Source organism: Mirounga angustirostris, unplaced genomic scaffold (assembly GCF_029215605.1).
Source record: "Mirounga angustirostris isolate CCGP_5_RB_7025 unplaced genomic scaffold, mMirAng1.0.hap1 SCAF_14, whole genome shotgun sequence".
Taxonomy (NCBI): Eukaryota; Metazoa; Chordata; class Mammalia; order Carnivora; family Phocidae; genus Mirounga; species Mirounga angustirostris.
Genome location: NW_026991722.1, coordinates 62,484,260 through 62,498,480, shown reverse-complemented (window position 1 = coordinate 62,498,480; position 14,221 = coordinate 62,484,260). Strand labels below are relative to the sequence as shown.

The 14,221-nt window shown below is 44.8% G+C and overlaps 1 protein-coding gene across 3 annotated transcripts in view; it reads right to left on the bottom strand.

Moving 5' to 3' along the window:
- The window catches only part of PIEZO2 (piezo type mechanosensitive ion channel component 2), a 503,601-nt gene extending 489,747 nt beyond the window's left edge, over positions 1-13,854 (bottom strand). Inside the window, exon 1 of one of the 3 annotated variants that reach the window (XM_064578003.1) lies at positions 12,810-13,854. In XM_064578003.1, the coding sequence (XP_064434073.1) occupies positions 12,810-12,873 (64 nt within the window). In that variant the 5' untranslated portion in view covers positions 12,874-13,854. The remainder of the gene's footprint in view (positions 1-12,809) is intronic. The other 2 variants (XM_064578004.1, XM_064578002.1) reach the window with 2 other exon arrangements.
- Positions 13,855-14,221: the final 367 nt, after the last annotated feature.

Below are 14,221 nucleotides of genomic sequence, written 5' to 3'. Positions count from 1 at the left end.
AACCAGCCGTGAGTTTTCTTTGACATTGGAGTAAACAAAAGCCAATGCTATTTTAAGACAGGAAAGACTGGGCACATTATGAAACAGTCTTGGATTACTGTATTATTTGAATGCATTCTGGGAAATGTATAATGGGCGAAGGGCAAGAAAAATTGGCCAGAATCAGAATAAAAAAGAATGAAAGAAAGTCATCAAGGACTATTAAAATCACATTTCAAATATGTTCTTTTTAAGAAACTGCATTATATGCATATTCAAATTTATGAACTATGATTATAGTGTGGCTTATACTTGCAAAGATATTCTAAAGGCAGTTTGAGTAGCACACTGTCCCTCTCTGGTAGACCAGCACTACATTTAATTTTTTTTAACTTTTATTTTAAAATAATTTGGGGTTTACATAAGAGTTGCAAAATTAACTCAGAAAGTTCCCATGATTACTTTACCCAGCTTCCCAACATCCTGCATAACCTCAGTATAATTCTCAAAATTGAGAATTAAGTTTAGTATAATATTCTTAACTAAACTGTCGATTTTATTTGGATTTCACCAGTTTACCATTAATATACTTCTTCCATTCCAGGGACCCAATCCAGGATGCCACAATGCATTTAGTTTCCTGTCCTCTTTGTGTTTTCCAATCTGTCAAAGTTCCTTAGTCTCTCCTGTCTTTCATGATTGTGATATTTTTTAATAGCCAGCACTACATTTAAAATGTACTTTCTGGGGCTAGATCTAATATACAAATCGGAGTATTGGAACAGATAACTGATCAGTGTCATAAGGATAATACCTGAGATTTGTTCCCTTCTAGGTAGCAACTTTGTGTGGTCACCCTTATTCTAAAAATAATTGCTCAAAATATTTTGATATCCAATTTGACAAATGCCTTAAGGGCCTGTGCCATATCCCTTCTGATTAACCTCTATGGTGGGAAATTGTTGCATGTCAAGGGTGGTTTTAGCGTTTGCAAATAGCCCAAGGTGTGCATGAGGTGGGGGATGTTGACCAAGGCCAAAGTGGGGCAGAGTACTATACAACCCTATGGCAATGCAACAGCAAGAAGGGGACGCCTTGAAAATTATTGCTAAAGAGGTTTGTGGTCATTAACAATAAATTCCAGGGAGCTGGAGGTTTCTGGAAAATACTGGCTCCCCAGGAACAAACCCCATTTTATGACTCTCCATCTTCCCGTAGCCTTGTAATCTGACCTTTAACTGTCTCTCCTGCTTGAGGATGACCTACCAGTGGCAGAGTGCTACAGTGGGGTGTCAAGCCTGGCTCCAGCTAGGAAGGCTTCATTACTTATCAGCTGTAGTGACTTCAGACCCCAAAGCCAACAAGAGTCAGGATTCCCCTGGCCAAGCTAATTCAAAAGACTTTTAAAACCATAAGTCTCAAAAGACTGAAAGAGAAGAAGGAGTGGATAGAGGCTTTGAAGTGCCGGAAGCTCACACCCCACAGTATCCCTGCAGCCAGGAGAGAGCAGGGCCAAATAGGGAAGCCCCCACCCCCCACGCAGGCTAGGACTCTTATCCACACACATCTGTAGTTTTTGTGCCCCTCCTATGTCCTCATCTGCATAACAGAATGGCCCAGCTAAAATCTCATGAGGTCTGCAATGTCACTGATATGCTACGTTCTGTGATAAATTCAACATTTGGCTCAAAATAAATCTTTTCCTGGTTCAAATGTTGTTTATATAATTCTAGGTCTCTACAATTTCATTTAGCTCCAAGTAATAACTCTATGTGTTAGGTTTTCCTTATAGGCATGTCTGACCATAAACGACAGGTGGTAAAATTCCTTTAGTTCTGCAAAGCTACACACAGCAAATTCTAAACTAGATTTGACCACACATTTTGTTGTTCTTTATTATCATCCCCGATGACGATGTGTGTGTATGATTCTGTGTTGGGAGCAAGGGATGGAGACTCACTGAAATGTCAGGATCACAAAAACCTAAACTCTCCTCCATACCAACTGTTATGAAAAAACCCTCAAATACCTAACATGATACAAAATTATTTTCCTTTCCTTTCCTAATATTTCTTTGAGGTAAAGCGTGAAATGATTTACGTATGATGGCTATTAAGGGCCCAGAACAATTTAGATGTAAAAATTCTGGTGTGTTGATTAAGAAGCAATGCTTTACAGCCATATTTTCTAATATTGAAGAAAAAAAATTATGTGCAGAAATATTACTGTGAGGATCATGAAAATATTTCTCAGGCTTGAGCACCTCATATTCCAGATGATATAATTGAGGAATAGAGAGTTTCTGTGACTTGGCAAAGTCACATAGCTCATTATGAATTGGGTTGAGACTTATTGCTTAGACTTTCAGACCAGAGCCCTTTCCAAAATACTCGTAGTGTAGATTCTCCAGCAGGGACACATCCTCCTGTGGCAATGCCAAAGCGGAATGCTGCTAGCAAGCAGGTACAGTCTGGGGAATGCAGAAGGAGAAAAGAAATGGCAGGGGCAGGAACCACTCAATGCTGCACAGATCTATAATTCATTTCTATGGAGCTCTGGTTCAAAATCATCAGCTTGTTAAGGTTCTACACTCTTCCTCCTTCCTGCACCTATGGCCAAAACTGCTAACCTAGCGGATTTGACCACAACAGAAAACAGATCAATTTGTGTGGTTCCAGGAGAGCTGAAAACATTTTAAAAAATCATATGCACTCCAAGGATGATGTTCCAGGCAATCTTTACCATTGTCAAATGCATTTCTCCTTCTCTAGTCACTGCAAAGCAAGTAAAATTTATTCATCCCCATGTTGATCAAATTCACATTTTGAAAGTCAGAGGGCATGTAAATTAGATGGTTATGAATTTTATATTCAAAGACAGAAAACCCAATGGCTAGAATATGCTAGACCTAACTGAATTTTCCCACTTCTGAGATATTCAAGAGAAAATGTTTAGCCCATGAATTCCTTAATTAATCAATTAGCAAATATTTCTTCAGTATTCACTGGATATTGTAGCCCTTGCTAGACAGCTGAAGTGTAATGACTGGACACAACTCTGCAGCCAAAAAAACATCTAATTCAAAAGACATATATATTTTAAAATACCTACTATGTGTTAGGTGATAAGTGAGTGGTAAGGAGATCAAGAAGGATTACAGAGGGTCCCTGAACTTGCAGATACATGGAAGAGAACAATCATACAACTAAGTACAAAATTCTGTGATAATATGAACCAAGTGTCAGGTGAACACAGAGGGAACACTAAATTCTGGCTCGGAAGAAGAATTAAAGAAGGGGAAAAGATGTCACAGATGTCACATTGTTCCAAAGGTAACAATAAACAATGGTGCCTTCCAGCATATATGATGGGAGAATGGGGAGAGGGGCCGTGGGGGTCCAGATAGACAGTACTCAACTTCCAACAGGTCTCACTCCAAAGCTTCTTTGGAAGTTGATTGGAATTCCAAATCATCTGCCCATTGAAACTATGCTGCTCTTGATGAGCAGGTCCTCAAACTAGCCTTTGACTAATAGCAATGCCTAATTTCTTTCTATATCACTGTAACAGTGAACCATATTCCCCATTGTTAGCTGAGCTCATTACACCACACTAAAGATATTTCCCAGATTTCCTTGCAGTTAGGTTGGTAAATAATATTATTAAACTTAAGCTAATGGGATGTGAACAGAAGCGATTCATGCAACTTCCAGGTTGTGTCCTTAGAGGGTGAGGAAGAAGTGTCCCTTCTGTGTTTACTTCCTCCATCCTTCAGCTTGATGTAAACATGGGAACAGATTACCTTCAACCACAGGGATGACTGCAACACCTGCAAGGTAGCAAAGCAATGGTGGCTTACCCAGGTAACATCATAGATCATAGTTAATGTACCAGCTTTGAATCACCTACATCTTGACTATCATGTGAGAAATATAAAGTTTATCTTATCTAAGCCTCGTTAGCCTGAGAAATCTGTATTTTAAAAAGGACTTGCAAAGAATAGAATTGTCTTTGAGTGAAACTGGCTAAAAGGGTCATCTGTCAACTGGAGAAAAGAATCTCCTTGCTCCCAGGAGAGGAATACAAACTTCCTGGGCTGATAACCAAGCACTGGATGGAATGTAGAATGACAACAGTGGTTTGTCTGATTTGACTGGGGTGAAGCTGGAATGTAACTGATGCTGACAAAAGCTCCATGTTCTGTAGAATCAATTCTGGAGAGCTTTGTGCAGGGGAAGTCACACCTGGCTCAGCACATGGGAAGGATGGAAAGAGGCCAAGAGGCCAAGATGGAGGTTTGAGGTTCTCTAACACTACAGGACAAACAGGATATGAAACCAAGACAATCCTCTGTTGACTGAGATGAAAGAGTAAAGACAAACAGAGGAACATCTATGAACAAGATACTTGATTTGCAAAGCCCTTGCACCTGAGGGTCAATGGCACCAACAGTATCATTATAAATGTGCAGGTCAAAGAGAGGAGGGAAATCTTACACTGAGCTCACAAGAGCTGGCTGCAGGGGAAAGATAAAAAGCTTGGTGTTGACCAAACCAAGTCTAAAGGGAGGAGGAGGGGAGTGAGGTAGAGAGCTCAGAGTTGGAAAAAATACTTAAAGAAGAATCCATCTGAACTTGGGTAATAGAATAAATAACTCCTCAAGAGAGTAGTTAATGCACTAACAATGAAATTTTCAAAAAATAAATTTCCAATAGCATCAAAACCAATAAAATAGGAAGAAATTTAACAATAAAATACTAAGAAGATGAAAGATATCTATGCTGAAAATGACGAGATATTGATGAAAGAAATTGAAGGTGACACAAATAAATGGAATGATATCCCATGTTCATGGATTGGAAGAATTAATATTGTTAAAATGTCAATACCACCAAGAGCCATCTATAGATTCAATGCAATCCTTATCAAGATTCCAATAGCATTGTTTACAGAAGTAGATAAAACACTCCTAAAGTTTATATGAAACCACAAAAGATCCTGAATAGCCAAAGAAATCTTGAGAAAGAACAAAGCAGGAGGCTTCATGCTTCTTGATTTCAAGTTATACAATAAAGCTATAGTCATAAAAACAGTACAGTATTGGCATAAAAATAGTCAAGCAGACAAACAGAACAGAATTGAGTGGCCAGATATAAACCCAAACATATATAGTCAATTAATATTTGATAAGGGAGCCAAGAATTCTCAATGGAGAAAAGACAGTCTCTTTAATAAATGGTCCTGGAAAAACTGGATATGTGAAAGAATGAAATTGAACCCATATCTTATACCATTCATAGAAATTAACTCAAAATGACTGAAGACTAAAAGACAAGACCTGAAGCCATGAAATTTCTAGAAGAAAACCTAAGAACAAAGCTCCTTGACATGAGACTTGGTAATGAATTTTTGGATGTGACACCTAAAGCATAAGGAACAAAACCAAAAATAAACAAGTGGGACTACATCAAACTAAAAAGTTTTTGCACAGAAAAACACCAAAGTGAAATGACAACCTATGGGGAAAATATTGCAAATATTGCAAACCTCATATCTAATAAGGGGTTAATATCCAAACTATATAAAGAACTCCTACAACTCAATAGCTAAAAAACCAAATAACCCAATTAAAAAATGGGCAAAGAACCTGGATAGATATTTTTCCAAAGAAGATACACAAAAGGCCAACAGGTACATGAAAAGATGCTCAACATCACTTATCATCAGGGAAATACAATTTAAAACTACAGTGAGATAGCATCTCACACCCATTAGAATAGCTGTCATCAAAAAGACGAGATAACAAATGCTGGCATGGATGTGAAGAAAAGAGAACCCTTGTGACTGTTGGTGGGACTGTAAAATGGTGTGGCCACCATGGAAAATAGTATGAAGGATCCTCAAAAAAATTAAAAATAGAACTACTATATTATCCAGCAATTCCACTTCTGGGAATATATCCAATGATAATGAAAACACTAACTCAGAAAAATATCTGAACCCCCATTTTCATAGCAGCTCTATTTACAATAGCAAAGACATGGGAACAACCTAAGTGTCTATCGATGGATGAATGTATAAAGAAACATACATATATACACACATACACACACACAATGGAATATTATTCTGCCATTAAAAAATTAGGAAATCCTACCATTTGCAACAACATGGATGGACTGCAAGGGCACTATGCTAATTGAAATAAGTCAGATAGAGAAACACAAAATAAATACTGTATAATTTCACTTATATGTGTAATCTAAAAAAAAAATGCAGGGGGTGGAAGAGGGAGGGGAGTTAGAGGAAGCTGGTCAAAAGATACAACCTTTCAGTTATAAGATATTCAAGTACTAGGGATGTAATGGACAGCATGATGACTACAGCTAACCCTGCCATGTGAGATATAGCAAAGGTGTTAAGAGAAGAAATCTTTAGAGTTCCCATCACAAGAATTCATCTCCTTTATTCTTTTCTTCTTTCTATTCATTTTATGGTATCTATATGAGAAGATAGATGTTAGCTGAACCTACTGTGGTGATCACATCACAATATATGTAAGTCAAGCCATCATGCTGCGCTCCTTTCATTTACACAGGGATGTATGTCAGTTATTTCTCAATAAAACTGGAAAATAAAAATAAAATAAAAAGAGAGAGTAAAGTCACCTTCACCCCCAGATGACTGGTGAAATTGTAACAGAAAGCTGGAACTAACCACACAGATAGATATAGCAGACCTATTCTTTTTTATAAAATGTATCCAAAATTTGGAATTCACATACCAAAAAGTTTAAATATGTCCATCCATAATATCCTCGTTGAAGGTGGAATTGTACCTATAAGCACAGCAAATAATTCAAAAGTGGCAATCAGAAAACTTTACCATCCTGAAATGATAAAACAAGGCAAACAAAAAATGTATATTCTGCAAGAGACTTGAAATGCATTTTTAATTGTTATTATATATGTTTTTTAAAAAATCTACCAATAAATAGAAAAGATGTAAACATTTATGTTATTACTCTTAAATTTCAAAAATGATTTAGCTAAATGCTCCAGGCCCATTAGGATTACTGGATAGGTCACAGTTATGAAATTGTCAAAAATATCTGATGTGCTCTCTCCACAGATACTGAGTATGTATCTTTCTTGATCCTGCCATGTCCTGATGGGTCTGAAAGGCCAAGTGGAGGATCTGGTGAATGTGATAAGTCTCATATATGCTTATCACTTACAGCCAAATACTTTAAAAATGTTTTCCAATACAGCTTTGTGTTTCGCCTCAACTCAATGATATGCTTGTTTTATTGTGTACACCTGATTCCATGTCCTCGAAACAATTGTTTAAATCTACAAATCTTACAAAATTTAATGTTTTACATTATACGCGTTGTATCATCATCTTGTTCTCAATCAATTGCTCTTAAATATCCAGGTGTGCCTATACTATTCTAAGATCTCCTGAATATTTAGGGGAAAAGTTATAATATTATATACTGTTACTGTACAACTTCATATACAATTATAGTAGCATAGGAACTAAAAGGAAAATGCCTGTGTAAAAGCAGATAAATGAATAAAATCATATTCAATAAATACCATGAAATTGGTGGTTTAGTGTCAGAAAGTCAAAAGTAAACACTGTCAGCATAGGTCTATGGAGACCCTATTATTTAACCAGAAGAATGCAATTGTGCAGTAGAATATTGAGCAAAACTGGTGTGAAAAATCCTGATAATTAAAAATTCTCCCACAGGGCGCCTGGGTGGCTCAGTTGTTAAGCGTCTGCCTTTGGCTCAGGTCATGATCCCAGGGTCCTGGGATCGAGCCCCACATCGGGCTCCCTGCTCGGCGGGAAGCCCGCTTCTCCCTCTCCCACTCCCCTTGCTTGTGTTCCTGCTCTTCCTATCTCTCTCCCTGTCAAATAAATGAAATCTTAAAAAAAAAAATTCTCCCACAACACACCCATGCCCACTTTCAACTGCATAATTTGGCTGTAGGAAGGTACAGAGTTGCTTTCATGTGGATCCCACCTACTCATATCAGTATCTTTATGACCCATGTCACCACCTGTTAGTCTTAATTTCTACCAAGACATTCTTCAAGCATCCTGCTCTTCTGCTCATCTACACAAATGCAATAATAATACCTCCCACTTTGAGCACCTGCATAGTGTCAGGCATTATACAAGGTGTGGCTGGGCACACTATCGCACACCTGCCCAAGGAAGGAGGCATTAATAACTCCCTTTTACAGAAAGAAAAGAGAAACAAGCAAAAACAACTCTATGATCACATAGTAAAGGGCAGAGCCAGGATATGAACGGAGATCTTTGAAATTGCCAAGTCACAACCTCTTTTCCCCCGAAGGTGAGGTCCAAAGCAGCCTGCTTATCGCCGGCTATGAACAAGCATATATTCCCTGTAAAGCAATACGCCCACTGCCAAACCCACAGGCTGGACACATAGCTCCAGCTTCCACAACCCATGCAACAAAATGATCATGTCCATCTGTGTTTACAAAATTATTTCATTTTAGAACTAAACTACATATTTCTAATCCTTCCCACTATTACTTTTCTCCTCTCTGAAAATGACAAATAGTATCTACCTATATAAGACTGAGAAGGTGTAACAGAAAAGAAAGTAACTTTCAGCACTGTTAATGCATCCTTCAACAGCTGAAACCTCCTTCTTCTGAGAGCTATAGCAGGGCATCATCTATAATTCTTGGGGTGTATGTAAGTGTGATTTCGAAATGACACATGCCACATAGGGAGAAATATATCATGCTGTAGAGAAAAAATTATATTTAGATAGACACACCCATACATATTTCAAAAGCGACTCCATGGTTTTGCTCTGATTTTTATCCAATATCTCTAAAGGGAATTTTAGAAATTATTCCAGGTTTTGCACAATTACCCAAGTGTGATTTTTCTTCTCAGAGCACTAGTTGGTTGGTTGATTCTTTTTGTGTGCTCTATAGTCTCCTGGTCTGCTCTGTGCTCTCCTAAGCTCTGGTCACTGCAGTTAAGGGAAGCATAAAGTAGTGATGCCACCGTGGTTCTGCCCCTCCTGGACCAATCTGTTCTGTCCAAGCCAGCTCCCCTCCCCTGCCCTGAAAATGGTTAAACTGGCTCTTTAGGCAAGACATTAGGAAACTCCAAGGAGCACTAGGCAAAATGAATGAATGGGTCAAGTGCATGTGAATTAAAATGTACAAATCCGGTTCTGACCCATGAATAGACTCAAATCATAAAGATAGGGGGCACAGTACAATCACGTTAAAAGAAAAATGAGTGTAAAGTATTTTTAAAGTACTCAACAATGATCAGATGTTATAATTATTAGAGATTTCATAATATTATGGAAGCTTTTGTCTGGTGGTTTTTTTTTTTTTCTCCATGCATCATTTGTAAGAAAAGAGTCAGAATGGCTACCCAAGTAATCATAAATAATTCTGGAGACCTTTAAAATTTTCAGTTTCTACTGATGTAGGAAAATCTGTCACTGGATATTCATTTTGGATGGTAAACAACATATATATATTATATTATATTATATTATATTATATTATATTATATTATATTATATATATTATATTATATTATGGTTTCTATTTTGCTTTTAATGCTCAAGAACCACGTAACACCTGCATAAAAGAGGCCTGATTTCACTTCTCACTTCTCCATAAACTTTTTTCTACAGGAAAAAAGAAAAACCTAAAGCATCAGTTTAAACAAAATGGCAGTTAATTTTAATATCTATCGTTAGGCAAAATGGCTAGAGCATACCTGTGCAGAAAAATTTCAACATCAATGTTAGAGAAATGTTTTGTTTTGTTTTTAAATACACAAGCTTCTACAAAGGCCTGGCTTTGAAGGTTGCCTTGCCCAGGTATAAAAATAGATGGCTAAAATGTAAAAATCGATTCTAATGGCAAATAGATCATTGCACTCTCCATGACCAGGATATTAGGGAAACCTGAATATTTGATTTAGTAGCACCCTGGGAGTAGGCAGACCTGAAAACCCTCCAATAACCTTGAAACTATCCACTTCTTGTTGAGAATTGAATGCCCAATCAGGCGACACCTACCCAGTCCCTTTTTGTCCCTACAAGTACAATGATTAGAAGGCATCTAGTCGCTGGGAAGTGGGTTGTCTTTCCTAAGCAGCAGCCAACAAGTGAGGGGGTACTCAGGGGATCAGCCCTCCGGTCTTCCCAGGAGTTCTCGCTCTCTTTCAGGCAGGGGAGGAGGTCTGAGGTCCGAGGTCCTTGTGCTTCACCTTCCCTTAGGTCGGCTTTCCACAAGGGTGGAGGAAGCAACAGGCTCCAGACCAAGCTGGGGGCCTCCACAGCACCCCCCCCACCCCCCACCCACATACAGGTTAGCCTTCCTTCTGTTAGCCCAGAAGATGCGTGGGAATCCAGAAGCGTAAGCTGGAAAGGGAAGGCGGCCGAGGATCACCTGGGCCGACTCCGGCTTTTCCTGGAGCTATGGAGCAGGACAAGGGGCGCGGGCGGGGGGCGGGGCGCCTAGCGTCTTGAGTCCCTGGAAGCAGTTCTCATTCCAGGAAGGTCAGGTCCCGAGGGCAAGCCACTGCGAGGGGCCCACCGGGCGCCGAGGAACAAGTCAGAGGGCGGGAGTCAGAGGCCGGGCGGTGCCGGGACCCGGTCCGCGGGCAGCGCTCCCCGCTCCGCCCTGCACCCCTAGGAGCCTCCGCGGAGGGCTGGAGTCGCGGCTGGCGCCTCGAGCCTCGGGGCGTGGGAGCTGGGAGTGCGGTGCGCCCCTGCCCCTCTGGAGGGCAGAGCGCAGAGCAGTCCCACTGATAGGACTTGGCGGTGTAGACCACCAGTGATTAGACAGAATGACATGGCCCGGGCCCCTGCAGCCGCGGAGCATCCCGTGCGGCCGAGCTGGCTTCCGCAAGGGCCGAAGCTCAGGGCGAGGTGGGTGGCCAACAGCGGGTAATCCCTGCTGTCACAACACTCAGCTCCGACTGGACTGAGCGGGCAGCAGGTAACCACCTGCCCAGTTCTTCCAACAGTCGCCGCGAGCTGCTACCCGGAGAGGAGGCGGGGAGGGGAAAAAGGCTGGGGTTGGGGAAGAAGTGGGGATGGTGAGGTGCGGACAGAGGAAGAGAGTGCCTTCTGACCCTCGTGCCACTCCCCAGGCCTCCTGCCCCGTCGGCACGGACAACCACAAATCGGCCTTCAGACTGAAAGCCCTTTGTTAACTCAGGCTTTGGCTTCCACTGGGCAAACAGTAAAGGAGCCAGGCACGGTGCCAGGTGCTTCAGATACTCAGACGATTCCCCAGACCGTATGTACGTAAGGCACCAGAAGTATCCCGGCGCTCTTTTCCCCACAGCGCTCTCCCAGAGCCTTTTCCGTTTTGAAACTTAAGCAAACTGGCAGAGAGAGACGTCCACGTAAACTCCGTGGACGCTGCGATGCTCACCTCCATGCGCGGTTAAGGATGAAGATGCCTGCAAAATGGTCCTGCCTGGAAACTCAAATGGCAGAGAAAGACCAGCACGTGCGCCCCGAGCCCTCCAGCTGCCGAGGACCTTGTGTCTTCGCCAGGGACTATTTTCACTCTGAAAACCTTCTCTGGTTTTCCGCGGAGGCTTCTGACACCTTAATACTCGACTACAAAATCCTCCCAAGTAGCTGGGATTAGACCCTCAGGAAACATTCTAGAGCCCCCCTATTACCTGCGCAAATAAAAACACTTAGCACAGGTGTGATCTTGAGTCCTCAACCTCTAGCAAACTGCAGAAAGGTGGCTTTTTCTGCGAAGGCCACGCTTTCTTTGTAAATGCAGCTGCTGCTTGGTAAAAGGTGTTCTGTTTTCTAGCTCTGGTGGGGGAAGCGAAAATTAAGGCGCTGTCAGTCATTCCTAGAAGTGGGATTCGGTGTAACAGGCACCTTCTATTAGAGGAGAAACTCAGAAACTCTCAATCCAGGCAGCATGATGCCAGTCTTTAGACCTGAGACCCAGTTGCTTTTAAAGCCCTGCCGACCCTGTAGAAATAGTGAGATCCTTTACCGGGAGTCCAAGAGGCTCCCTTCTGGCCTTCCCTTAACCCTCACCGGTCCCAGGGAGTCGCAGTCTGGCTCTCTAACCCTTTAAAGATTTGTAAGGGCGGACGCCTGGACGGCGGAACTGCGTCTTTGGTCCTCTAGGGCCCCAGCATCCAGCGCTTTTGTTGTAGGGTCTTTTGTGGAATAAAAGAAAAGTAAGCAACGTGAAGCACTGTTTCCCTGTACCTTCTAACTTCTTTTCTTTTTAGAATGGCCAGAGTCCTTCACTTCTTCCCTCACAGTTACTGGGATACGGGGTGGGGGCGAAATGGCTTCGGTACCGTCTGGATACACCAGGTGCTGTGCGTCTGCGGACAGGGGCGCGGAGGGGACTCTGGTTCGACGCCGCACTGTACCTGGGAAGGCAGTCTGCAACCGCCTTCCAGAAAGATTTGCATCCTTTGTGCACAAGTCAATACTCCACGAAAAGAAATTCCACGTGTAACTAAGTTCAACACAAGAGTCTTGAGCACATGCCAATCCTGGCCGCCAGAACCCTGGACGGTTCTGAGAGACCCCGGTCGTGCGCCCCAGCGCGGGAAGGGAGAGTGCCCCGCTGCGGCACTCGCGACAGCACGCGTCTGACTCCCCTGGTACAGGAACAGTGGCGCGGGCTTCCCCAACCGAGTTCCCGAGCACTAGAGCCCTTAATTTAGGTTTACTCGGAAGCCTGGCCCCCTCCCCAGGCGCCCCCTTTAGCCTCCCCAAGTAACCTCGGCGAGCGGACCACACTTACCTACTGCCAGGCAGATGGGGAGCAGCAGCCTGAAGATGAGCCCGCACACCACTTCCGAGGCCATCGCGGCGGTCCGGCGAGTCCAAGCAGAGGGGCGAATTTCGAGGGTCCCTAAGACTGGGGCGCCAGGTCCATGTCCACCTAGGGCCTCGGGCGGCGGGCGGCTCGCAGCCGACCTGGCATCGCCACGCAGAGGGCCGCCGCGCTGTCCTCCCCGAGGGCGCGCTCCCCGGGCTGTGGGCCACCCCTCACCGGGCTCTCGCTCGCCCCTTGCAGGTCTCTCAGCCGCCCTTGGCCGGTCTCTCCGCGGCGCCTCGCCGGGCGCTCGGCCGCCCCTAACCAGGCTCTAGGTAGCCCCCTCGCCAAGCGCCCGACCCCCCCACGGCCGGCCCATGAAGTGTGGAATCCCCAACCCGGTGGCGGGGGCCTCTTCAGTGGGTGGCCGGGGCCAGAGGCGTGGACTGGGGCACTCGGGGAGGGTCCCGGGGGGCGGCGCGGCGAGGAAAGGGGGCAGGAAGGGCGTGTTGTCCTTTAGCCCGGCTCCTGGGGCGTCGCTCAGGGGCGGGAGGGGAGTTTTCTTCCCGGAACCCCCACTGGAGGTGAGAGCCAACGTGCCTCTGCTGCCCGGCGCCGGCCCCCTGCCCACGCAGGCTGCGGCGCGCCGCCCTCTGCCCGGACTCTCGGAGCTGCCCGAGGTCCCGAGCCGCACCGCGGCGGCTCCTCGAGCGGCGGCGCAGCTCAGCCTCTGCGCCCCCCAGCTTCGTGCCGGAGAGACCCGGGTGGGAGCGGCCAGGCGCGCAGAACCATCCCCGCCTGCACCGGGCTCGAGCTATCGGTCCGGGGGTGGCGCTGCGAGTCCCTCCCTCACTAGGAGGAATCGTGCGAGCGTGGGCAGAAATCGAGACGAAAGCGCACAGCCAGTGGGTCCGGCTCCAATTCCCTCCTCCACGGCCTCAACTTAAAAAAAAAAAATAAAATGAAATGAAAACCAAACGGCGTCCGGAAGCCAGCTCGCCCCCCGCCCGCCGCGGTGCAGCCTCGCCCAGGCGGCGCAGCCCCGGCTCCACTTCTCCACCTTCAATGAAACTTTCGAAGCCTCACTCGGGGACGGGCGTGCCCCCGAACCAATGGGACCGCGGCTCCGGAGCCGGCGCGCGGGGAGCCCGGCCCCGCGCTGCAGCTCGGGAGGCGGGCGCCGAGCACGGACGCGGCGAGCGCGCCCCCACCCGCGGCGCCGGCGCGCAGGCAGAAGCGCGGCCTCTCCCGCGGGCTGGACCTTTAAGCGTTCTGTCGCCCGGGCTCGGCGCCTTTCCACCGCTGCTGGCTCCAGCAGACCCTCAGCCCTGCTCTGTGCGGTCATTCTGCAGAACAGAAGCCGTACATCCTTGCATCCTGTCCACAGGGAGTGCCCC